At 42.1% G+C, this 26980-nt stretch overlaps 2 protein-coding genes across 4 annotated transcripts in view; both read left to right on the top strand.

Moving 5' to 3' along the window:
* Window positions 1-341: 341 nt before the first annotated feature.
* On the top strand, window positions 342-8929 carry LOC140120862 (CTD small phosphatase-like protein 2-A). Its single transcript, XM_072139905.1, has 8 exons — window positions 342-533; window positions 1084-1181; window positions 1377-1486; window positions 7296-7393; window positions 7670-7749; window positions 7915-8041; window positions 8456-8551; window positions 8696-8929. Exons 1-8 carry the CDS (start codon window positions 342-344, stop codon window positions 8756-8758), a joined length of 864 nt encoding a protein of 287 aa, XP_071996006.1. The 3' UTR covers window positions 8759-8929.
* A 17006-nt stretch (window positions 8930-25935) lies between these two features.
* Window positions 25936-26980, top strand: part of PCSK4 (proprotein convertase subtilisin/kexin type 4) — a 54274-nt gene continuing 53229 nt past the window's right edge. For all 3 annotated transcript variants that reach the window (XM_072112135.1, XM_072112126.1, XM_072112116.1), the window contains exon 1: window positions 25936-26271. In XM_072112135.1, the coding sequence (XP_071968236.1) occupies window positions 25951-26271 (321 nt within the window). In that variant the 5' untranslated portion in view covers window positions 25936-25950. The remainder of the gene's footprint in view (window positions 26272-26980) is intronic.

Raw genomic sequence — 26980 nt, 5'->3', positions numbered from 1 at the left:
AAATGCATCCGGTTACATTACTGGTCTTGACAGACAAAAGTATACAAAGTATGCAATAATAAAATAAATATTACATGTAAGCAAATGTTATAGTTGACTATATTAGTGCACATGACTTGCTGTATATGTAAGTGAGGGGTAAAGTCTATGATCTCAGATAAAGCCAAATACAAACAATTCAATGCAAAGATGAGAGTAATTATATCCCTGGTGGTGGTCAATGGTGTGGCCTTGGGTGTTGTCAGCCTTACACAGGGAGCATCCTGAGGCAAAGAATGTCATTTAACTTGCAGTTCGTTTATTTGGATCCCGTTAACGGCCAGAACAACAACTGTGTCAAGATGGCTGGTTTGATGGAGTTCCTCATGAGATACTCACAGCCTACTATAGGTAGCTTCAGGCTGGACATGAGGGGCTGCTTCCGCAGCAGGATGATGCAGACTCCTGAAGGTGGATGTCTGTTTGGGCCTGGTCTCAACTCACGCCAAGTGTGTCAGGGCATCATGTCACAGACGCAGGTGCTTCTCAGTATGGTAAGACCCTCAAAAGACCTCTCCAGGACTGAACCTAGAACTTTCCAGTCACAAGGGGTTTTATAACTTCCCCTTTTGAGGTGGCAGGCATCTCATCCAAGCAGCACTCTCTTTACAAAGCAGTAACAGTGCATCTGATTAGTTACACAATTAAACATTCCTTCTTGGGCAAATATTTGCTAGCTCCATTACCATTTCCAGACACTTGAGGTCTCCCTAGGTTGATCATGCCGAGAGAAACACTATTGTATGGGGGAAGATGTTAATTTCGCAACACTGAGTTGGCAGAGGTGTTGCATATGTACGCTGCAATAATTTATTTTACCTTTGGGTTATAGTTTCCCTTGCAAACACGAGTCAATCTGTTAAAAAAAAAAATAGAGTTGATAGAAACTCCTGCATTGAGCTCTTTATAGGAGCGTTGGACAGAGGCCCGTTCTGAATCTTAATCTGGTAGTTCTGGAGGACTCCATTGTGGGAATCTGGTGTTCGTTTTATTCCCAAGATGAGCAGCTAGCTTTTGATCGATTCTGTTTCTGAATTTGTGCAGGTTAAAGATATATTCTGCTGCCAACTGGTTACCCAGCTCAGGATACAAAATCACTTTATTGATATACTCAGAGCGGATATTGCCATGGTGTCAAACGGGTAGGAAATTGAAACGGCCATGTGAAACGGGTTTCACAAAAATAAATAGTCCAATCCCCTTTCTGTGTGATAAAGGGGATGTCTTTTTTCATGTAAAGTGGCACTTACCCCTTAATCACTTCAAACAGTGCCAAAGTACATTACTGGGTATAGATGAAGACAGATGGTGGCAGAGGCCCTTCATGTATTGCACAGGCTTCCTCAGGGGTCCAAACATGAGATCCTAGCATTAGATGCTAGGATCCTAGCAGCAGATGAAACTAACAACAATATTGTTGATCTTACAAATTGGGTGAAGATTCACGGTTGCATACTAGTGATTACTGTCTCATTGTAATGAATCTGCAGAAACCATGCAGCCTTGGGTCTGACAAAAACACGAGGCTGTCATGGATAACCGATCGCCGTCGAGGGAGCAACGATTGGAGGAGACATGGCGGCGCCATGTTTTAAGTACTGCCGGCGACTTTGCCAATGGCAGAGAAAAGGTTAACACCCGCGATCAGAGCAAGCACCGACCGGGGGTGATAGCGATGGGTCTTTGGTGCAATATGCAGTAAAGCCCATCTCTGTATGAAGAGGGCTTGGACCTGGTGGCCTCCACGCTTTCTGCTGCAGCGGCGGCAAGAGAGTGTCACACACAGACCCCACAAGGCCCTGGGGTAGCTTCCGGCACATCATAGACCCCACACCAGACCCAGACCCTTCCGGGGATTGTTGCAAATGAAAACCTACACAACTGAGACACGGCTAGGCATAGCATCCTGTAGCACACTGGAGATCAACACCACGTGAGACAAGCAAGATTATTAACATTCTCTGGTCTGATGAGACAAAGATGACTGTGACAGCAAAAAAATGTTAAAAATCCAATTTTCACTGCGACCCAAAGATTTTCTTTGGTCTAGAGCTACAATTCTAAAATCATAGCTTTAGATCCTGGTGTTCTCCGGGATAGTAAATAACTGCTCTTAGTTTTTACAAAACAGAATTGGTCTACCAATATTGATCTATGAATATATCTCTCCCAGTCTGTCACTCACTAACCCTGCCCGTCTCTGTGCCTCTTACTTACTTGCTCTTCCTATGTCTCTGTTGTTCTCCCTGCACACACACGTGCTTCCGTCTCTATCTCTCTCTCTGACTGAACTGAGTGGTTTTGCGGAAAAATAATGAGGCTATGTCGCTCCTGTGGCTACCACAGCGTTTCTCTCTTACACTAATTATGCATTTCTTCAGAAAATGCTGTATTCGCTGTGTTGTCCTTAACAGGCAGAGGTGGTCAATTGTTGCACCATCCCCCAGCTCAGGTTGATTAGTCCTGTCAGGATAGTTCAGGAAGCTCCGTGTAATGTGTTTATGTACAACCGCCAGTCTGCACCCAGCTTTCCCAAGGTCCTTAATTTTATAATTTTTTTTTGAGCACTTGGATCAGGGATTAAACAAGATATGTTTCTGCATCAATGTAGCTACAGCATTCTCAAAGTATGCTTGGTTCACAATGTATAAAAACAAATAGATTTCATTTAAAGGAAATTTACCATTTTATTTTTTTGGGGCATTGCATATCGTACCTTGAAAATGAAAATAGAAAAGTTTTCCAGCAATTGTTCTTGGGTTAAAAAAAATCCATTTTCATTTAAAAATAGTGTATAGTTCTGCAGGCTTGCATCACATAAGAAAAAACTTTAATATCGGACCTAAGTGTTTTGGACAAAATAAATACATCTCAGTCCTGGTCTGAATTGCAAGCGTACATCCACTAACTAAATACTTATTCACAGGTGAAAAGATGGATCACAGGTGAAGAGATGGAGGGAGGTGTTGGGAGGTGTTCAAAGCCGTGTTACATCCAAAATAACATTCCTAGAACTAGGCATAGAAAGGCTCATTTAATCCCTGTGGTTGTCTTGTTCCCAAAACATTTCTCTATTACAAATAAATAAACTACAGCAAATTGATATTAATATCATACAAATCAATTAAAACTTACTCACGTGGAAACAGCAGCCGAATTTAAGGATTTGGAAAGTGAACTAAAATAGAATAAAAAAAAATTAGAGGAAGTCAAACAATTTTTAAATTCAATTGATATTTATTGGACTACCAATGAGGTACTGGCAAAAGACAGGATAACATTTTAAGAAAAAAGTGGCCCACTACTATTTTAATATCATTATTAATGATATAGAGGTAGGAATTAATAGCACTGTCTATTTTTGCAGATGACACCAAGCTGTGTAGTGTAATACAGTCTATGGAGGATGTTCATAGGCTGCAAGGTGACTTGGCAAATGAGGTTCAATGTGGATAAATGTAAGGTTATGCACCTGGGGGCTTAATAATCCAAAGGCAAAATATGTCCTTGGGAGAGTCCCTTGTTGAGAGGGACCTGGGTATACTAGTAGATCATAAATTAAATAACAGCATGCAATGTGAATCAGCTGCCTCTAAAGCCAGCAAGATCTTGTCATGCATCAAAAGTGGAATGGACTCTCGGGTTAGGGATGTAATATTACCACTGTACAAGGCATTGGTTCGGCCTCACCTGGAAAATGCTGTCCAGTTCTGGCCTCCGGTCCATAAGAAGGATGCTCTGGAGCTGGAGAGGGTTCAACGACAAGCCACAAAAATAAGGGGTATGGAGGGTCTTAGTTATGTGGAAAGATTAAAATAACTAGATTTATTTAATCTGGAAAAGAGACAACTATGAGGGGACATGATTAATTCATATAAATATATGAATGGTCCATACAAAAAATATGGTGGTAAGTTGTTCCAGATCAAATCAAAAGACAAGGGTCACTTTCTCCGTCTGGAGAAATCAAGGTTTAATCACCAGAGGCGACAGGGCTTTTTTACTATGAGAACTGTCAATCTGTGGAATAGCCTGCCTCAGGCGCTGGTCACAGCAGAGAGTTTCTAGAAAGGTTTTTTACTAGAGATGAGCGAGTATACTCGTCCAAGCTTGATGCTCGTTCGAGTATTAGGGTACTCGAAACGGCTCGTTGCTCGGACAAGGATTTCCTCTGCTCGAGATCGAGCATTTAATTAAAAAAACACAGTGAACAATAGAATAAAAACAGTGAACACAGTGAACACCGGATCATTTAAGTGAAAAACACAGTGAAGAATAGATTACAGATGTTCAGCACATCTGCTTATTTGTCGGAAGATACGTGCGGAAAGGTGCGAACAAAATAGTATGTGAAGAACAATATATATGTGTGAAGAAAACATTGAAGAACAAGGTGAGCGGGACAGAGGCATCAGGGAGCGGCATAGAGGCATAAGGGAGGACAGACATCGGGGAGGAAGACAGAGAAATCAGGGAACAGGACAGAGACATCGGGGAGCAGCACAGAGAGATCGGGGAACAGGACAGAGACATAGGGAAAGGCTGAGAAATCGGGAAGGGCAGAGAGACTTCAGTGGAAGAAGAGGAGCGTATCCCGGGACAGCGCATCCAGGAGATCAGCACCAAGGACAGAGACATCGGAGACTCCAGACCCTGCAATCGGGTAAATCCGCTGTGTGTGAATGGGGTTCTCACAGGAGAAGATCCCGAGGTCTCAGACGCTTGCTGACAGCTCAGAGAGAAAGTTGCAGATAAGAGATGACAGGACAAGTTATAAGAGGGGTTCACAAGGAGAGGGGGGAAGGGCATAGAGGGTGAGGTATGGAAACATCTGCAATGTGTTCTTCACCCACATATATAGTGTTCTTCACATGCTATTTTGTTTGCATCGTTCCGCGCGTATCTCCCGACAAGTAAGCAGATGTGCCGAACATCTGCAATCTATTCTACACTGTTTTTCACTTAAATGATCCTGTGTTCACTGTTTTTATTCTATTCTTCACTGTTCTTCACATCTGCTAACTTGTCGGGAGATAATATACGCGCGGAACAGTGAAAAATAGATTGCAGATGTTTTCATACACCTGCTAACTTATCAGAAGACATTCTTTTTCAATTAAATAACACTTTTTATTCCCGAACCATGGTCCCTTTGAAAAATGCTCGAAAAGGAAAAGTTCGTCTCGAATAACGAGCACTCAAGCAATTAAGTGCTCGCTCATCTCTATTTTTTACACCTAAATAACATTGATGGTTATGTTATATATAATTATTTACCCATAAATCTCTTCCTCATTCAATCCATTCCCTTCTTGATGGACATGTTTTTTTTCAACCATATAAACTTTGAAACTATGAAAAAGAACTATATCAAAAATGGGAACATTAAGGTGTCTTTTACATTTTTGTGTAAAGATTTTGAACTCCAAGTTCCCCCAATCAACGTAGAAATGACAGTGGAAATGATGCTATAAAAAAAAAACTTTTTTCTTTATTTTGCAAAAATATAATTACAGAGTACACAGAAATGGATACCTAGTTGATTAATGAGCACCCCCCCCCTTGACCGCTACGGCACCTAATGCCTCGGTGATGGTTGTGTATTTAACCTATTCTGTTTCTATCTCCCCTCCAATAGCTTGAATAGTTTGGTAATCTGCTCCATCTTGGGGACTTCTCTTTCAAGTCATTGTAGAAGAATAGCTTTTTTAGCAGCTAGTAGTTTCCTGTGGATCTTCTTCTCAGAAATATGAATTCCCTGATCACAGTGAAAGAAACAAAGCCAGGGGTCTACATTTGAATTTTTTTAAATTTGTGTCTTGGGTGTTTATATAGTCTATCACTTTTGACCAATAGTTTGGAATGAATAGGCAGTTCCAAAAGCAGTGTGAGATATTTGCATTTTTTTTTATCACATTTCGGGGAAAAATTTCTGACTATTTAGGCATGTTGACATTAAAAGCTTGGTATGCTCTATGGACTATTTTTAAATTGGATTTCTCTCCATATCTTGGAGCTAATCATTGCTCTCACCATATTCATACCTCTAATCATTCTTTGCCATATTTCCTTGCTATCCATATTATTAAAAAATTCCTCCTCCCATTTAAGGTTGGTCTTTGCATGCAAATCACTGTTGTTTAGATGCATTGAATCAGCATATATGTTCAATATAAAATTGTGGTTTGATGTACTTAGAAGTTTACAGTAGTTTAACATTTTATTTTGCTTCTTGAATATGGTTTTTGGGAAATAGATTTTCAACAATATCTGTAACCTGTATGCAGAAAAAGTAATCTGAGGTACTGCAGATTATTCTTTTCCATGAATGTATTTTTATGGGTTAATTTTGCATGGGGTATAATAGTTTTTAATTTTTAACAAACTACACCTTCCTGCTAAAGATAAAGGCAAGTTAATCTATCTCCTCATGTCCTCCTTTATTTTATGGAGCACTGAGGAGAAATTCAACCTATAGACTTCCTGTTTCAAGCGTGCTATATGGATACCTAGGTATTTGATAGAAGACCCGGCAAATTGGATTTTGATATTGGAATTTTCATCTAGATTACTGTCCTTATTTAAAGAGTGTATTCTTCTCTTCATTTATTTTATATCCAGACAAGGTGCCAAAGTTTTCAAAAATCATAAACCATTTTTCTATTGTTGTCTATTTAGCGAATATTATGTTGTTCCTTGAAAGTGTGCTAAGAAAAATCCCTAGCCGGAGTGTTAGAATCAAAGAAAGTGACATAATTAAAAATATATATTTTTCTAAACCTGCATTTCTAAGTTGCAAATTTTGCACCTAAAAAGACTAGATTTATTTGGGAAACCTTTTAAATCGCAATTGCGATTTATTGCACACTGCAGTGGATGGAGACCTTGGATAACAAATAAGATTATTACCACCGTCACAGTGCATGGATCTATGAGTAGAACTATGCAGACTCTAATTGTACCGGAAGACTATAGGACATCAGACAGGTATCCCTTTAATTTTTGGATGGATTGTGTGTGTGTGTGTGTGTGTGTAGATTGTTGCTAGAAACCATGTAAGCTCCTGTGGATAAGTGACAAAAGTAGCTTGTCCTTAGAGTCAATATTTTGTAGAGCGTTTTGGTGGAAACTGATAGATAGAGATTATAGATATAGATATAGATATAGATATATATATATATATAGATATAGAGAGATATTTATTATATTTATTATTATATAAGATTTATTCTTGGCAGGAATTTGATACTACCAAGATCGTGGTTTTTACCATTTAAATTTAATATTTCAGGTACATCTAAAGCTGCGCCCCTATGTCAGAGAATTCCTTGAGACAGTCGGCAAAATCTATGAGGTGAGGTTGGTGTTCAAAATGCATTTCACAGCTGAAACCGGTCAGTGCAGCGCCCCTTATGATGGCGTCACCGCAGAATCCTTGGAGAATGTTGCAGCAGTCACCTAGCTGGTAACTTCAGCTGAGGATGTATATGGAAGAACAGCTGTGTCAACTGCTGGCAACACTACCTAGCCCCCAGTTGTTTGTTTTTTTTTTCAATCTCATTTACATAGAACAGGTTAAATACGAGTGCTACAATTTGTCTTGACAGAGTGTACATGTCTTTTCATGCAGATATTTGTCTTTACCACAGCAAAGAAAGAATATTCCGAAAAGATTTTGGAAATCTTGGATCCTCAGAAAAAGCTAATCAGGTTTTTTTAAGCTGTATTTTGTGTAAATGTTCTATGTATTGGCCTTATAATAACAGTGGTGGGTGAAACAGCATGTTCTGCTTTTGTACATGACAGCAATGCTGTTGCCACAAAAGTACATTTCTACTATAAATTACAATTTTCTATGTGAACTTGGCTTTTTAGGCATCGCCTGTACCAGGACCATTGTATTTGTGTATCTGGTCATTATGTAAAGGACTTGAATGTTCTCCATAGGGATCTAGCCAAAACTGTGGCACTGGATGCAGTGGCCTATACACTTCCCTTCCACGTAAGTAAATTTTGTGTTGTCTAATAAAACTTTTGCTTGCTCTACTTTCAGCAGTTTTGATTATAAAAAAAACTACACAGTGTTCTGTAGTAGCCCTAAAGAGCTGTCAAATAATAAAATGCATATATAGTCTTGATTTGTAGCTGGTCTGTTATAGCTTTACTCATGGCATTAGTGTTGGATTATGAGTGAGAACCTCCACCACTGCACATAAAGTCCAGTTACAATATACATTTACAAATTTACATTTTGTCACAGTCCTCCTGCTACAAAGATACATGTACAATGTATGTTACATAGCTCTCCAAGGCTGCTATATAACATGTTTTGAATGAACAAAAGCTCTGAACGCCATTAAACCCCATCAATCATAACATTGCTAGTTAAATAATTTGATTTTTTTTTTTTTGTCAGTTAACTAATAGAATTCCAATAAGGCGCTGGTCAGGAAACCAAAGAGATAAAGAACTTTTGACCTTGCTTCCTGTCCTAGAACAAATGACTTATGTGGTGAGCAACTTATACTACTCCAGAAATCTACCCTTTCAGACTATAATGACCATGACATTTTCTATACTACTTGTACATATCCTAGCAGTCTCTGCATAGAGAACTTTGCCTTTCTCCTAACTGTTCCTTCCTCTACTTTGACAGGAGGATGTAAGGCTGGTGATTTCACATCAGTTTCATGTTGAGGAAATCATCAAATTACCATAGGACTTGACTTTGCTGCTATGTTATTACTGAATACATGTTATTTGAATGTCATATTATATCTTGTATATTTTTTATAATTTTTTAAATGTGTTTATGATTTGTATATGTTTTATATATGTTTGCAATAAAATCTTATTGATGTTTTATGTAACTCTTTGGTTCAAAATGGAATTATGTATCTATTGCTTTTTTCCATAACGTCCCCCATGACGGCCCACTAGGAGGATGACCCTTGACCTCTGTAGGGACAGGAAGCAGAGAGGTTAAAAGCCTCCCCCCCACATCCTCCCGCCAGTGTCTTCCTGTCCCTACAGGGGTCAGGTCAAGAGAGGGTCTCTCTCCTCCTAGGGGGGGGGGGGGACGTTTTTAAAAAAAAAAAAAAAAAAATGGAGAAGGATCTCCATACTTACCACCTTACCTGGGGTTACGCCGACTGCGGTCCAAGTTCCCCTCCGGACAGATCCTCGGTTAGCCCGGCGGCTGCGGGCTCTCCCTGGAAGGAAACATCGTCCGGCTGGCGTCCTCTCCGGCGGGCTGGTCCGCCAGACTCTCGCGCGGACGCAGGGAACTACGTTTCCCAGAATTCCTCCTGACCGATGACGACTTCCGGTCGCGACCGGAAGTGACCGCGGCGCCGGGCGCGGGACGCGGAGGAGGCCACCGGCAGGGGGATGGGCTCCCCATGAAGGTATTTAAATCCTTAAAAGCGGGTAGTCAGTTGGTCTGAGGTCTATGACTCGTTTTCTTTCTTGGCTGGCCGTCCCAGACATCATAATGGCTGATGAGGCAGACTTGGGCCTACTCCACCCCCCCGGTGCACGTGAGTGGTGCTGTGTGGCAACATATACAATTGTTTTTTTGTTGTGATCACCAAGTCATTGTTTCCTTGCCTTCCTTCCCTAGGAGCAAGTTTCTAAGGGGAAAGGCAAGGAAGAGAAATCAGGGAAGTCTGAAAAGAGTAGAGAAAAACCTGAAAAAAGCAGGATTCCTGTTAAAAAATGCAGTATGTGCTTCCGTACCCTACTAGAAGGCTATAAGAAACCGATCTGCAAAACCTGCATTGAAGAATTTATGCGGGAAGAGAAAACGTCTTTTATGGACGAACTTAAGTCCTTTATAGATGAGAAAGTGGTTTCTTCGGTGGCGGCGGCAACGCAAGGAGCCCCCCCACGTAAGAAAGCTCGGATAGTATCGGCTTCCTCCTCAGAGGAAGAAGAAGGGTGCATTTCAGACTCTCCTTCCTGCTCTCTGGCTGGAGACCAGGAACATCAGGATCGTGAGCAGGCAACAAGCTCCCGCTACTTATTCCAAAATGAAGATCTGGACGATCTTCTGAAAGCTATGCGGGATACATTGAACCTTGAAGACGAGGAACCCCCTCTTTCTCGTGAAGATGAATTGTTTGGGGGACTCAAAGCCAGGAAGCATCGTGTTTTCCCCCTTAACGATACCCTTAGGGGACTAATTAGTCAGGAATGGAGAGACCCTGAGAGGAAAATCGCGGTCTCTAAGAATTTCAGGAAACGCTTAGTCTTCGACCCTGAAGAGTCAAAGGATTGGGACTCGTTCCCCAAAGTTGACGTACAGGTTTCCAAGGTCTCTAGGAAGATGGACCTGCCCTTTGAAGATTCGGCTCAGTTAAGAGACCCGATGGACAGAAAATCTGAAGCTCTTTTAAAGAAAGCATGGGAAACCTCCATGCTAAGCCTTAAGTCAAACTTAGGAGCCACCTCGGTAGCAAGAACACTATATTTCTGGCTGGGGAAATTAGAGTCCCATATCCGGGAGGGTACTCCCAGAGAAGACTTACTGGAAAGCATACAGTTGTTAAGATCAGCTACTGCCTTCCTTGCTGACGCATCTGCTGAAGGAATAAGGTTCGCTGCAAAAGAAGGAGCTCTTACCAATGCCACCAGGAGGGCCTTATGGCTGAAGCAGTGGAGCGGGGACATCCGCTCTAAATCCAAATTGTGCAGCATTCCTTTTTCCGGGGACTTTGTGTTCGGACCCGAATTGGACGCTATACTTGAAAAGGCGTCTGACAGGAAAAGGGGATTTCCAGAGTCCAAAACAATACCCAAGAAATCTTCCTTTCGTCCTTTTAGGAACACCGGAGAGACTTACCGTGGCAAAGGTAAGCAAGGACGATGGAGTTATCCCAAAGGAGGAAGGGGAAGGGGTTTCCTTTTCTCTAACCTCCCAGAGGGTCCAGGAAACAAGAAACAATGACGCCAAAGTGGGGGGGCGTCTCCTGGGATTCCTATCCCAGTGGACAAAGGTCACCTCGAATCCCTGGGTACTGTCCATCTTGGAATCGGGCTACAGGATAGAATTCTCATCACCCCCCCCTTCTCCAAGGTTTGTCGCTCCCTTACCATCTCTCTCTCACTCTACGCATTCCTTCATTTGGCAGGAAGTATTTCATCTAATCCACATGGGAGTGGTGGTGCCGGTCCCTCAAAAACAAGAAAAATTGGGATTCTACTCCCCGTTGTTCCTTGTCAAAAAACCAGATGGATCAAATCGCCTAATCATCAACTTGAAAGAGCTAAACCGCTTCATCGTTTACAGAAGATTTCGCATGGAGTCGGTAAGAACAGCTACCCAACTTATTCACACAGACTCCTATATGTGCACATTAGATCTAAGAGATGCATACTATCATGTACCTATCCACCCCTCATCTCAGAGATTCCTAAGATTCTCGGTTCTCTCTCCCGAGGGCTCTGTCTTACACTTTCAGTTCCGTGCACTTCCATTCGGTATCTCATCGGCTCCAAGGGTCTTTACCAAGATCATGGTGGAGGTGGTAGCCTTTTTAAGACTACAAGACATATCAATCATCCCTTACCTAGACGACTTGCTAATTATAGGGAAAGACAAACAAAACCTAAATTTGGCAAGAGAGTCTTCCCTAAGAATCTTAACAGAGTTGGGATGGTTAATCAACCTGAAAAAATCAAGTTTAGTACCCTCCACTCGAAAGACCTTTCTAGGGATCATTCTAGACTCAACTCACCAAATGTCTTTTCTTCCTCAGGAGAAAATATCCAACATAAAGCATCAGATTCGTTCATTCAGACGGAAGAACTCTGTACCAGTCAGACAGGCGATGAAGATCCTGGGGCTCCTCACAGCATGCCTACCTGCGGTCGCCTGGAGTCAGAGCCATACTCGGATCCTTCAGAATTGGATCCTAACTTTCTGGAACAGGAAGTCTTCAGGTCTAGACAAGAAGATCCGGATTCCTTCCTTTGTAAAGAGGGACCTGCTGTGGTGGATGGAAGTAAGGAACCTAGAGAAAGGGGTATGTTGGCACCACCTCCCAACCATCACCATAGTGACAGACGCAAGCAGCTCAGGCTGGGGAGCAATCCTTCCTTCCCACTACGAGCAAGGGTCCTGGACTCTAGCCCAAGCAAGAAACAGCTCAAACTACAGGGAGTTAAGAGCGGTCTGGGAAGCGCTAAGATCAAACACAGCCTATCTGAGGAATCATCATATCCACATTCTCTCGGACAACATCTCGACAGTGTCCTATTTAAGGAGACAAGGGGGTACAAGATCCCCAGTATTATCGAGTCTGGCTCGTACCATTTTCCAGTGGGCAGAAGAAAACATCCTTTCCATTTCAGCCACTCATTTGAAGGGATCCCTAAACAGGGAAGCGGATTATCTCAGCAGGAGAGAAATCCTACCGAACGAATGGTGTCTCAACCAGGAGATCTTCCTACATCTAACCAGCGTCTGGGGCCTGCCCCAAATAGACCTATTTGCCACGAGGGAGAATTCAAAATGCCAACAATACTTCTCTCTGGAGGCCGGCGAGTCCAGAGACCACATGGACGCGTTCAGCCATCGTTGGAGCGGAAGTCTCATGTATGCCTTTCCCCCAATTCCCCTAATTGCGAGAGTACTCAGAAAAATCTTGCTCGACGGGTCAAGGGTGATCCTGATCTGCCCAAACTGGCCAAAAAGAAGCTGGTACCCACTGTTGAGGTCCCTATCTGTCCAGCAACCTCTTATTCTACCGATTCGGAAGGACCTTCTATACCAAGGTCCGATTTTCCATCCCGATCCAGGAAGACTCCGTCTGGCGGCTTGGATCCTGAGTTCGAGTTCCTAAGGTCCCAAGGTCTCTCTCGGGCTGTAATAACTACTTTGAAGGCAAGTAGAAAAAAGGTTACTTTCGCCATATATCATAAGATATGGAAAAAGTTTGTGACCTTTTGTGGGGCTAATCCCCCCTCTCAGTCTAACCCAAATATTTTACAGGTACTAGACTTCCTGCAAAAAGGACTAGAAATTGGTCTTTCTACTAGCACTCTGAAAGTCCAAATTTCGGCTCTGAGCGCATTCTTCGACCATCCCCTGGCGGACCACAGGTGGGTCAAAAGATTTATTGCTGCTGCAAATAGAATTAGGCCTCAGATTCTGAAGCGGGTTCCCTCCTGGGATCTCTCCCTGGTTCTGGATGCTCTCTCCAGACCTCCCTTTGAGCCTTTATAGGACGCTAGTATAAAAAACTTAACTTTAAAGACTTCTTTATTAATAGCTGTGACTTCAGCTAGAAGGCTGGGGGAACTCCAAGCCATTTCTATTAGGGAACCCTATATGTGTATTCTCCCTGACAGGATAACTCTGACTCTGGATCCAAGCTTTGTTCCCAAAGTGGCGTCTGGGTTTCACAAGAATCAAGAAATAATTCTTCCATCATTCTACGGGAATCCTTCTTCAAGCAAGGAAGTGGAGTGGCATTCCCTGGATGTAAGGCGCTCGGTCTTAGAGTACTTAAAAGCTACAAAGCCCTGGCGCAAAGATCACAATCTCTTTGTTCAGTTTCAGGGGAAGAACAAAGGGGTAAAGGCATCCAAAACCACGATCGCCAGATGGTTAAAGACTGCCATAGCCTCTTGTTACACAGAACAAGGGAAAGAAGTTCCTCCTAACCTTAAAGCCCATTCCACCAGAGCCATATCCGCCTCCTGGGCAGAAAAGAGGGGCGCTTCTCTTGAACAAATCTGCAGAGCTGCCACCTGGGTTTCTTCATCCACCTTTGCAAAACACTATCGGCTGGACTTACCCAACTCGCAGGATCTCGCCTTCGGTCAGAAGGTTCTCCAGGCTGTGGTCCCACCCTAACTCTACTAATTTTGTAAATCTCCTAGTGGGCCGTCATGGGGGACGTTATGGAAATTGTGAATTAGACTCACCGGTAATTCGGTTTCCATCTAGTCCTCCATGACGGCCTATATATTTTTCCCTCCCATGTTTCTTTCACTTTGTTGTAAATTCTGTATGTGATTCAAACAGACAGAATAAAAATATGTTGTATCTTCCACCGGTGTAGTTATTTGGTAGACACTGGCGGGAGGATGTGGGGGGGAGGCTTTTAACCTCTCTGCTTCCTGTCCCTACAGAGGTCAAGGGTCATCCTCCTAGTGGGCCGTCATGGAGGACTAGATGGAAACCGAATTACCGGTGAGTCTAATTCACAATTTTTGCTCAGTATTGTACACTCTGCACCCCTTCTTGACAGAATAAAACAAAAATGTAGATCTATTTGGCAAAGTTTGAAACGGGAAAAACTGAAATATCACATGGTCATAAGTATTCAGTGAAGGAACTCTTTTTGAGCTGGGAATGATACAACAAGTTTTTCACACCTGGATTTGGGAATCTGCTGCCATTCTTCCGGGCTGCAAACTGGGCATTTGCCCAGGGCCCCGTGTCCAAAAGGCAGACAATGTCCTTTTAATACCCTTTGGTTGAATGTCGGAGTGAAGATGCTTGTCATCTATCTCCTTTAATTTCGAAGATATATAAACAAAAAGCTAGATAGATGGTTAGACAGTTTATTTAATATCTATATCTAAATATCCCCTATATATCATCTATCATATCTGTATCCATCATTATCTTCTATAATCTGTCTCCTATAAAATTCTTCTACAGTTCCCTATTGCAGATTGCCTTACAATACTACTTTTAACTAAAAAGTGCTATGGTTGTGCAGGGCTTAAGGGAGCCTCTTACAAAATGTGACTTTTCATAAAATAGTTTTGTTTTGGGGCCCCACTGTGCCTTTCCACAATTCTCTCTGAGCTCCTTGGACTGTTCCTTGTGATTCTCGTGTGCTCTGAATGCACTTCAGATCTTGGGGTGGTTTTCACATTTTGTGAATTTTCTCTGAACCCATTTTAGCTTATGGACACGTACAGATTGGGTTTCCCTACTGACAATTTTTAGACAATTTCTTAGACGACAGTTTAGAAGAGAAGGCAAATTAAGTGGTTGGCTTATTCTTAACTTTACAACTATCGCAAATCATTTACACCTTTATGGTGTAGAGAAGTCAGTGAACCATTAGATCTTGTGTAGATGACCTGGATACATGACTCCTGTGCTCCTATATTTCAGAGGTGACCCTAGATAAACTATTGTCTAACTATATTTTATACGTTGACTAACTGGCTAGGCAAACACAATCTATTCTCTAGCGGGGTGTCTGCTGATTAAAACTGAAAATGTTCTAGCCCCCAACATGTTTCACTGGTATAACTGGCTTCATCATATGAACTAGCCATACTATCACACTGTGTGTATGTCTGTACAATATATAAATGACATATGTTTCTCCACCAATCAGGTCCCATGAGAAGAGGGTATAGACTCATTCAGGGCAGACATTGGTGGAAGTGACCTAACCGAGTAGGTGGACGTTTTTGTAACCGAGAAAAGGGTCAATAAGGATAAATGGACCACACATCAAAACACTGAATGAATATATAATACATACCAGTGCAAGTTCAAAAATACAAGTCTTTATTAGAAGTGCAAATCTATATTCTAACCAATTTCAACACCTTCAAATATGTGTTACTAGAAGTACCCCGGATACTCAATACAAAGGTTTCTTGTCAGGTATGGAATATTAACACTAAATGCATCCGGTTACATTACTGGTCTTGACAGACAAAAGTATACAAAGTATGCAATAATAAAATAAATATTACATGTAAGCAAATGTTATAGTTGACTATATTAGTGCACATGACTTGCTGTATATGTAAGTGAGGGGTAAAGTCTATGATCTCAGATAAAGCCAAATACAAACAATTCAATGCAAAGATGAGAGTAATTATATCCCTGGTGGTGGTCAATGGTGTGGCCTTGGGTGTTGTCAGCCTTACACAGGGAGCATCCTGAGGCAAAGAATGTCATTTAACTTGCAGTTCGTTTATTTGGATCCCGTTAACGGCCAGAACAACAACTGTGTCAAGATGGCTGGTTTGATGGAGTTCCTCATGAGATACTCACAGCCTACTATAGGTAGCTTCAGGCTGGACATGAGGGGCTGCTTCCGCAGCAGGATGATGCAGACTCCTGAAGGTGGATGTCTGTTTGGGCCTGGTCTCAACTCACGCCAAGTGTGTCAGGGCATCATGTCACAGACGCAGGTGCTTCTCAGTATGGTAAGACCCTCAAAAGACCTCTCCAGGACTGAACCTAGAACTTTCCAGTCACAAGGGGTTTTATAACTTCCCCTTTTGAGGTGGCAGGCATCTCATCCAAGCAGCACTCTCTTTACAAAGCAGTAACAGTGCATCTGATTAGTTACACAATTAAACATTCCTTCTTGGGCAAATATTTGCTAGCTCCATTACCATTTCCAGACACTTGAGGTCTCCCTAGGTTGATCATGCCGAGAGAAACACTATTGTATGGGGGAAGATGTTAATTTCGCAACACTGAGTTGGCAGAGGTGTTGCATATGTACGCTGCAATAATTTATTTTACCTTTGGGTTATAGTTTCCCTTGCAAACACGAGTCAATCTGTTAAAAAAAAAAATAGAGTTGATAGAAACTCCTGCATTGAGCTCTTTATAGGAGCGTTGGACAGAGGCCCGTTCTGAATCTTAATCTGGTAGTTCTGGAGGACTCCATTGTGGGAATCTGGTGTTAGTTTTATTCCCAAGATGAGCAGCTAGCTTTTGATCGATTCTGTTTCTGAATTTGTGCAGGTTAAAGATATATTCTGCTGCCAACTGGTTACCCAGCTCAGGATACAAAATCACTTTATTGATATACTCAGAGCGGATATTGCCATGGTGTCAAACGGGTAGGAAATTGAAACGGCCATGTGAAACGGGTTTCACAAAAATAAATAGTCCAATCCCCTTTCTGTGTGATAAAGGGGATGTCTTTTTTCATGTAAAGTGGCACTTACCCCTTAATCACTTCAAACAGTGCCAAAGTACATTACTGGGTATAGATGAAGACAGATGGTGGCAGAGGCCCTTCATGTATTGCACAGGCTTCCTCAGGGGTCCAAACATGAGATCCTAGCATTAGATGCTAGAATCCTAGCAGCAGATGAAACTAACAACAATATTGTTGATCTTACAAATTGGGTGAAGATTCACGGTTTCATACTAGTGTCTACCGCAAACCTACCTCTAACAGCCTTGAGTTGCCATAGCTGGCATTACAACAAACTAAAGAGGGGCATTCCTGTGGGCCATACCTCTGAGCAAGAAGAAATTACTCAGGATGGTTTCTTTTAAGTGGGAATGTGACCTCTTATATCAGAGGTTTAGGAATCATGGGTGCCCTATAAAACGCCTGTATAGCCTTTTCTAGGGCAGAGTAGGACTTCATAAGGTGTACTGGCACCTATGACGCATTTGCTGATAAGTTCTCATGCAATAAACGATGCAATAAAGAAGGGGAAGGGAGGATTTGTTCAAAAACTAGTTTTTTTTTTCTGTTTTATGTGACATAATATAGTGGTATATGTTAAAATATAAAAAGTTTGCTAAATGTGGTATTAAATACCACATTTACAATAAAAAAGCAATCTAAATTTTTATCCAGTGAATTCCCACGCCCCAGAAATTGACTTATACCAACAAGCAGTCGATAGAGATTTGATACTTTTGTGTGAAGAGACCAAAACAAACAACACATATTCTAATCTCCAATAGGAAAAAATAGCCCTAAGATCACTAAAGCATAACCTCAATAGTATTATCCAACTTTATGATAAGGGAGAATCGGTGGTAATATTGGATAAAGCATTATACCATAAAGAGCTTGCTAATGGACAAAACCTTACCTAAAACTTAGAGAAGATCCTACACCGAAAATCACAGATTTAGGGGGATTGGGGGGGGGGGTGGATTTGTGAAAACCGTGACCACTACTGCTATAGAACATATAACATTCAATAAAAGTAGAGGAGATTATGTCAAAAAATTACAAATGAGAGAAGCGTATGGGATCTTGCTTTTGGAAACTCGTTTCCCATAGATTTTCTCGCAACTTTCATTTATCCAGCAAACATTTCATATTTTAATATTTCAATATGTAACACTGCTGGTAATGTCTGGTAAACCTAAGAAAAAACTAACATCTAGTTTTAGAACAAATCCTATCCCCCCTCCCCCCGGATGAAGTGCTCATGCTCACAATCTAACTTCCAGCAGTGTTCAGATATAAACTCCATAACGCTATCATTTTGAGGTATGTTTTTTTGCTACAGTGATGTCACTATTTTTAACTTTTGTTATGGTATTAATAAATTTTGGAGGTTTTTAATCTACTTTGAAGCTAGTGCGGACAATCTTTTCCCCTTTTTGCCCTAATGATTTTCAAACGATATTGGCCCATAATCACAGCTGATCCTAACCTCAAAGAAAGGTTAACTCTATTCCCTTACATTACCTACTGTAGAGAAAAAAAATTAAGGGTCAACTGCTCCACAGCCATTTCTCCTCAGTTTGAAACCTGATCCAGGCTTAAATCCACTACAGTTGTCTCTTCTCCCTATGGCACTTGCTCTTTTTGCCAATACTTGCCTTGCACTAAGTCACTTACAATGATATCTTTAATGATGGCATCTTTACTATGAAGCAATTCATTAAAGGGGTATTCCCATTTCAGCAAGTAATGGATATTGTTTGAATAATGAAAAGCTATACAAAGTTCCAATCTACTTTCTATTTTAATTCCTCTCAAGATGCTTGCGGTCCTGCTATAGAAAGTTTCCTTGTTTATTTCCAGTGAATAGAAATCTGACCATGGTCACACAGGTGCACTGCTCGTTATATCACACAGCTCTGATTACTCTCTATGATACTAAGGAGTCGTGCACCTGTGTGACCATGGTCAGATCTCTGTCCACTCTAAGTTAACATAGGAGCTTTCTATAAAATGCCAGCAAGCAGAGATCTAGAAACTGTGAGGAATGTATACAGAAAGTATATTGGAAAATTGTATTATTTTTCATCATACAAACAACATTAATTTGCAGAAGTAGGAATGCCCCCTTTAATTACAAAAGTATCAACCTTGTCTATGTTGTATCATGTACATGGTCTAAGAATTATATTTGCAAGATGATCCAGTAATAACCTTTTAGGAGCACCCATACCCAGGTCTCTGTGGGTCTCACCTAGGAGACCCCTGCCAAATGTGGGGAATCTTATACCCAATTTCTAATAGTTTACAGACAACATCACAAATCAATTTAACCAGCATTGTGTACGCTTTGAGACTTAATACATGGGGGAGATTTATCAGTGCTTCAACGCCATAAACTGGTTTAGGTGCACTAAAATAATCTCAATTTCTTGCTCAAAGCAAGGAACTGTGATTTTTTTTTTTTTTTTAATGCCAACGCCATCTCCACGCCATGTGGGTGTAGAGGGAACACAGCCGGTGGCGGAATGGAAGAGAATGCTAAAAGGGCTTTCTGAACTGCTGCTAACTCTGAGGTTGGAGGAGGCTGAGTTAATTTCTTGATTCCAACCCCCCTGAGCAGTAGACTAGCTGCTAAGGGCTCTCCAGCCTTCATTGCAGGCATCGGTCGTAACCACTTGAGGAGAGGGTTTAAAGGGGAAGCCCCTTTGCCAATTTTTTTTTTCAGTAACCGCCATTTTAGGGATTTCTTTAATTTTGGAGGAATCCTTAGCTTATTTTCTAGAGATTGGACACTTTTGTCCCAGTTTGACAATAGGAATGTTTGTAGGGATCTTACATGTACTTGGGCCTGTTGGTGGACGTTAGAAGACCTACCAACCTCATTGCTTCCCTGATGGTATGGAAGTTATTTTTCCTGAGTTGCTGAGGAAAGGTACCATTTTCTGGGGAATGAAGGACATTTGGTTGTAGGTTTCCAACTTTTCTCGATTCACCAGCCAGCCTAGAGAGATAAAGTAAAGAGTAAAGTCAAGGTTTTGAAGAAGAATCAATGGAGTCTGAGCTGCAAGAAGAAAATTGTCTAAAAAAAAAAAAAAAAGAATCTGTATGCCAGATACCGACTGGGTATGTAGCCGCGCAAAGGAGCAGGATTCCAAGTATCCCTAAGGATAGGAAACAACTGAGGAATCCATTTAAATCAATTCCAAGTTGTTTCCTGTCCCTGGAAAGGTGAGGAATCCCTCGTGTCAAGTGCCATTGTAGAGGTGTAAGGAAAATATAGGTAATAATCACCACAATTGTATTACACAATATATTTTTATTCAAGGCATAGCCCTTTCAGAAAGCTCTTTAATTTCACATATGTTTAGTGCATTTGCCCTACCGATGCCTATGAAGTAAGATGCAAAGCTGCATTTCGCAAGGCAGAAGGAAAAGGGTGACATAAAGTAATATATATTCATAGTGACCACTATACCAATGGCTGCCACTAAAGCAATTCCAGGGGCCTTTACAAAGCCAAAATTACTTGAATAAGTCCCTTTAAAGTCCACCCGTGAGCAGGACCAATGTCTATCATGAGTAGAAAATGGTGGACATGAGGTGCAGTTATTAGCCAAATCGCCTCTACAAGTGTAGCAGGATGGGTGCAATCGGCCACAAACACGAGCACCGTGAGTATTGTGGGGCTCCTTTTCCAATGTCTTCACTTTCTGCAGATCCTTAAAATACTTTGGTGGACAAGGGATGATAAATGAATTTCCAAAGGCATGGCAGTTCACACTCTAAGAGAAAAATAAAAATCGTAGAACATTCAGGTTTAAGGTCATCACTTGTTTGTTACAAGATATGGTACATGAAAACACTAGTCCTTTTCCATCAGCCTAATAAAAAGGGCCAACCTATTGATAAAACCCTGGATTTAGGCAGGGGCTGAAATGTACCAAATTATTGCTTAGCATTATTTACCCTAAAGTAACACATTACAATATGAACAAAATTGCCAAAGGATTGTACAGGATTGAGAAATGATATCTGCTCCATAAACAATAATGCACAATAGGTTGAGTGTGCTCCTGCAGTTCAGCACTATACATTAGAAGGGAACTGAACTGCTATACCAGATAGACCATGCTTGAGAAAGGGGTAGGTACTCTGAAAGGTTGTTGGTAAATCTGCCCACTCTCTCTCAACCAAGACTGGAACTCATGGACTTTGCATGAAAGGAAACTTGGAACTAATGGTAATAACTTGTATAATCTGTTGTATATTTCATGATGATGAAGAATGGAGAAAAAAAATATATGTTTGCACTGCAATCACCATGTGCATTATTTTCTTATTGGCTGCAATAGCAGACATAACACATGGACACCTGCGGCACTGTAATTCCTGCACCTACAATTACGTCATGGTTATTGCCCGGGCTCAGAAGCTGAGCCCATGAGATCACTACGGGATTCCGGCAGTACCCGGTAGCCGGGATCCCACAGTAACAGCTGGGATTGCGACTATTGCAATCCTGCCTGTTTAACCCTATAGACATGGCAACCCTAGAAGGACCTCAGAGCTGCCTTCAGAAGCAGCCTGTTAGAATCGTGTCTATAGCACCATCTAACAGTGCAGCTGTCAGCCTATGCAGAAAGCATAGGCTGACTATGTAATATGCTGCAATACATTACTATAGCAGCATATTACAATGAACATGTGTTCATGTCCCACCATGGGTAAAAAAAAAAAGTGCAATTTAAAAAATTATTAAAAAAAGAATAAAAGTCCCCTGAAGTCCCATCCCATGCACTAACCAAATAAAACATAAAAAAATGAAAATCACCCAAAAAAACACAACATACTGGGTATCACAACATCCGTAACAATCAAATAAAATTGGCACTTGTTAAGGAGATCGCACTGGTTAGGGACGCCATCTTGACTACTGTCCGCCATCTTAGATACAGCGGCCATGTTCCCTGACCATTGTCAAGTTAATGTCATGATTCAAACTTCATTTTATGTAACCTGTTTGCTTGCCTGTCAGCTAATACCCTTTGACATTTAATGAGAAGCCAGTCTGTCCTTGATTATATTATGATTCTGGAGTCCACTTATCTTCTTCTTAGTATAAACAATATCTGTGTACAAGGTCTCTGAGAACTGAGCACAATTAATTAACTTTTTTCCCAGAATGTGCTGATGTCCAATGGAATCGAAGTGCCTTATCTCCTTTCATACAACACCCAAAATGCTGATTTCTCTGTATTTAAAATACAGCTGGGGTTTTTTTGAAATAAACAGGTTTGATTTGAGTGCATCGGAAGACCGGACTGTGTCTTTCTTTTACTCCGTCATCTCGCTGCCGGCAGCTATCTCATCCTCCCTCAAAGGGTTAATTAGGACTCATCTTACAAAAGTCAAGAGGGCTGTTGGGGCCCTGCATAAAAATCCCTATCAGCACTGAACCTGTGTGGTGAATGGAGTAAATAAAAAACAAAAGAAAATTATGAAATGTTCACATCTGACCTCATAAAAAGTGCATAAAGTGAACAAAAAGTTATCATTTACCCCGACATGATACCAAGAAAAAGTACAGATTGTCGCACAAAAAAATAAGCTCTAAAACAGCTCTATAAACAAAAAAATATACAATTTAAAGGAAACCTACCACTTGAAGTGAGCTGGTGCCGGAGCTTATTTTTGTTAGTGTTTTAAACCGCTGTATCGCGGTTTAAAACACTTTATAAACTTTATAGCCGGCGCAGGGAGGTACACGCTCGGCGCTTACCATGCGCACGGCTCTCCTTCACTTCCTATGTAGCCGCGCGCATGGTAAGCGCCGAACGTGTACCTCCCTGCGCCGACTATAAAGTTTAAAAAGTGTTTTAAACCGCGATACAGCGGTTTACAACACTAACAAAAATAAGCTCCGGCACCAGCTCACCCTGAGCTGGTGCTCGCTATTTCCATCTGAAACCTGCCACTTCAAGTGGTAGGTTTCCTTTAAGCAATGCCCAATCCTGTATATAACCCCCGCACATTTGCTTGTGCAAATAACAACTTTACTGAGGGAACTGTCCCACGTTGCGTTTTGGCAACGTTTGCAAAAGCAGACCAGACCGCAGCCCCCGGGTGCATTAAAGTAACGCAAAACACCCGACGGCTCGTTCCCAATCGCAGGCGTTTCTATAGAAACGCCGATGTGATCGGGCCACGATCCACCCCGGTGGGTGCGGTTTGGTCTGCGTTTGCAAATGCAGCCAAAACGCAACGTGGGACAGCTCCCTAAAAGTGTATACAGCTACAGAAACACAGAAGAAATCCCTACTTGTTACTTCCAGTGACTGCAGGTGACATGTCCTCCATCTTCTCAATTAGGCACCGCCACATCTTATGTTCCTCTTTGTCCCTACATCTTGGTACCCTGACAGTGTTATCCTGCTTCTGCCCATAACAATCTCCCCCAAATACTGTAAGGCCCCACTTACACGTTTGTCTTGCATTTAAACAAAACCAGGTGCTTGTTACCGATCACATTTGTTTCCCACATGAGATCAAAGTGATAGTAAGTAAATTGTGAAGTAAAGGGTTAAAATTGATTGTTAACATCATTTTTTTAAAAGTATTTATTTTTGCAGTTTTTGAATTTTTATACAAACATAATAAACAAAACCAGAAATCAAGATTGTCTGTCACATATTTCCTTCCCCCCACTACAGGATTATTATACAACAGCCATGGTAACAGTCAGGTTCTTACTGCGGTTCAAAACTACCTGAGGGATATTACATAGTAGATAACAGTAGGATACTGCAGCCAGACATCTTGATACAACACAAATAACTATTGACACATAGACAATCAGTCACACACACACACACACATACCAGCACGCTCAGTCTCCTTCATCATGGAGAGGAGTATAGATCACATGTGATTATAAGGCTGTATGGGGAGTCGCACACCATCTGGACCAGATGCGGTCAAACTTCTGGGGACACTTCCTGTTGGCGTACAGGGACCGGTAGTGGGGAATGACACTATTAATGAGCAGTATCCATCTTTTTAATGGAGGGGGCTCCTGGTCCTTCCAGGTCATCACCACCACTTTTCGGGCGTAGTATAGGACAAACCTAAAGAAAATTTTGTCATAGTGGCCATTGACAACTTCGTTTATGATGCCGAGGAGACACACAGAGGGAGATAGTAAGCGTGGGAAATCAAAGTGTAGATTAAGGAACTCCAGCACTTCGGACCAGAAGACATGGACCCTAGGGCAGGACCAGACACAATGCAGGAAGGATCCGACTTCAGCCTGACAGCGAAAGCAAAGATCATTAGGCATTGCTCCCATGCGAAATAGTCTAGCAGGGGTGAAGTAAACTCGATGGAGGAATTTAGATTGGATCAGGAAGTCCCTCGCACTCACAACAGATGTGAAGTAGGACAGTTCGACCTCCCTCCAGTCATCATCTGACAGGTCAGGGATATCCTGTCTCCAGCGTTCACAGGCTCTATCAAACGGTCTAGACTGATTGTTAACATCATAAGTGAATTGCAATTTGATCATTTTCTTTCATGGGAAAACCCCCTTAGGCTGGCGGCACACATGGCGTTTTGCTAGCGTTTTACCATGCTTTTGGCTGCTTACAACCTGTTTATCTATTAAGATAATGTGGAAAAATGGACTAAAAACTGACCAAAAACGCCATGTGTGGCAACACCTTAACTGAATGTGTGGCTGTATCCTTAGGGCGCGTTCACACGTTACGCTAGTGTCGCGTTCATAATGCGATGCTAGCGCACAGGGGGCGGGGCTCGGGGCAATTGCATATGTGTTTCCAGAGAAATGCATGCATTTGGGTTATCAATCGCATGTGTTTCCCAGGAAACGCATATGCGATGGGCCCGAGCCCCGCCCCCTGTGCGCTAGCGTCACGTTATGAACGCGACACTAGCGGAACGTGTGAACGCGCCCTAAGGATACAGCCACACATTCAGTTAAGGTGTTGCCACACATGGCGTTTTTGGTCAGTTTTTAGTCCATTTTTCCACATTATCTTAATAGATAAACAGGTTGTAAGCAGCCAAAAGCATGGTAAAAGGCCAAAAACAGAATGAAAACGGATTTTTAAAAACGGACCAAAAACGCCATGTGTGGCATCCCCCTTAGGCTGGTGCCACACGCAGCCGCACCCCGATCGCATCGGCGTTTCTATGGAATGAGCCGCCGGTGTTCTGCGTTAATTTAATGCAAAACAGCGGCAGCTCGGGCCCATCGCAGGCGTTTCCATGGAAACACCGATGCGATCGGGCCGTGGCCCGCCCCAGTGGGTGCGGCTTTGTCTGCGTTTTCAAACGCAGACAAAGCGGTGCGTGTGGCACCTGCCTCATTCAGATGCAATTTTTGAAGCCAAAAGCAGGTGTGGATCATAATGGGTGATGACTTATCATTAAGAAGAGCTCCTCCTCCTCTATTTTAACTCCACTACTGGTTTGGGCATCAAAAACTGCAGCTGAAAAACTGAATGTCTGAACGCACCCTCAATGTATAAACAGGCTAGCTAGGTCCTTTATTTATTTGCATAGGATACTTTGTGAAACAAGAAATGACTAACCCCACTTGTACTGTAGATTTTTAGTCTTGTTAGCAGTTTACTGATACTTTGGTGCTATACATTTTAGCAGTACATAGAAATAAAGGTTGCAGGTGTGGGCCTGTGCACTACCTAGACATGGTGTTTGCCAATGCTTTGCCAGCTAGCAGATGGTGGAGTTTACATCCGTTTGCACCAGAGAGGTTGTGCTTCCATCTCCCTCAAAATTCCAGTCAGTGTGAGATTATAAAACTTTCACGTTTTAAAGTTTCTGCAAGTTTTTAAACCAAGCTCAAAGGTGGAGGCAAAAAAGTACAAGTATTTTATTTATTGTGCACGTTTCTTTCAAAACGCTTCTTCCTATGGCAGGGGATAAAGCCAGCCTAAAGAAATGGAATATGCACCGAATTATATCACAAAGTATCCTATTGTCCGCCTCTATCTACCTTTCATTTGACCCAGGCCAGCGGGAATACGCAGGAACTCTGGTGCAAGGCCTGACCTCTGACCCGAAGGCGCACGGAGCCCGGCCGGTCTCCGGTAGTAGCAGTATAAACATGCTGAAAGCCCGAGGGGGCATTGCCCTGACCCAGCTCTTGTGGCTGCCCACTGTAGTAGCACTGCAGATATACATCAACAGCTGGGCAGTGGAAGTGCCCAAAGGTCCCGCGGAGATGGAGAGGATCGCCAGGAAGATTGGCTTCATCATCAAGGGGGAGGTGATCAGTGCATAGACGGCGGTTTGGATGCGTTACAGTGACCATGCTGCAGCCCTCACATTGTACAGTACACGATCTTCTCATTACAAGGGCTAACATTTCTGATAATGTTGTGGTGGCACATTGGTCACATCACTTGAGTGTTTTCTGTAGTGCCACAGCAGGGCATGTAACATGTTCCCTGCAGACAGGGTGCCGAGGAGAAGCTATAGGGGCGTGGAAGATCCCTCTCTCAGAAATGTTACATAAATTGTCAGTTAAAAACTGATGATTTTCAGACAGATTTTCATTCGTCAGTTTAGCAACAGAGTTTCATACATTTTAACATGCTTAAAAGAAAAACTGAATGTGGACTATGCTTTAGGAATGCATCAGTTAAAAATTGAGTGTGCTTGAATGGTAGAAGTTACCCATAGACTTCAATAGGATTACAGCAGACCTGGCATTTGGGTTCAGCCACCTGACCCGGACATGTTGCCGCATTGGCAGCGAACATCCAATCGTTCAAACTAACACCCCCTAGAAACTAGCCATGGCTATGATTGGATAGGGGACACAGGGCTTGTGTGTGAAAACCATGGGACTTTGGCCTTAGATGACATATCTTGCTCTGGGTTTCATATTAAAGAGGACCTAGTGCCAGAAATTACTTAAAGAAATTAATAAAGTAAGCAGCTCCTAGTGCTAAAACAAACGCTGCAGTGTTAGG

Source organism: Engystomops pustulosus, chromosome 1 (genome assembly GCF_040894005.1).
Source record: "Engystomops pustulosus chromosome 1, aEngPut4.maternal, whole genome shotgun sequence".
In the NCBI taxonomy this organism is placed as follows: Eukaryota; Metazoa; Chordata; class Amphibia; order Anura; family Leptodactylidae; genus Engystomops; species Engystomops pustulosus.
Note: the sequence above shows the minus strand (reverse complement) of the source record. Positions and strands in the feature narration are given on the sequence as shown.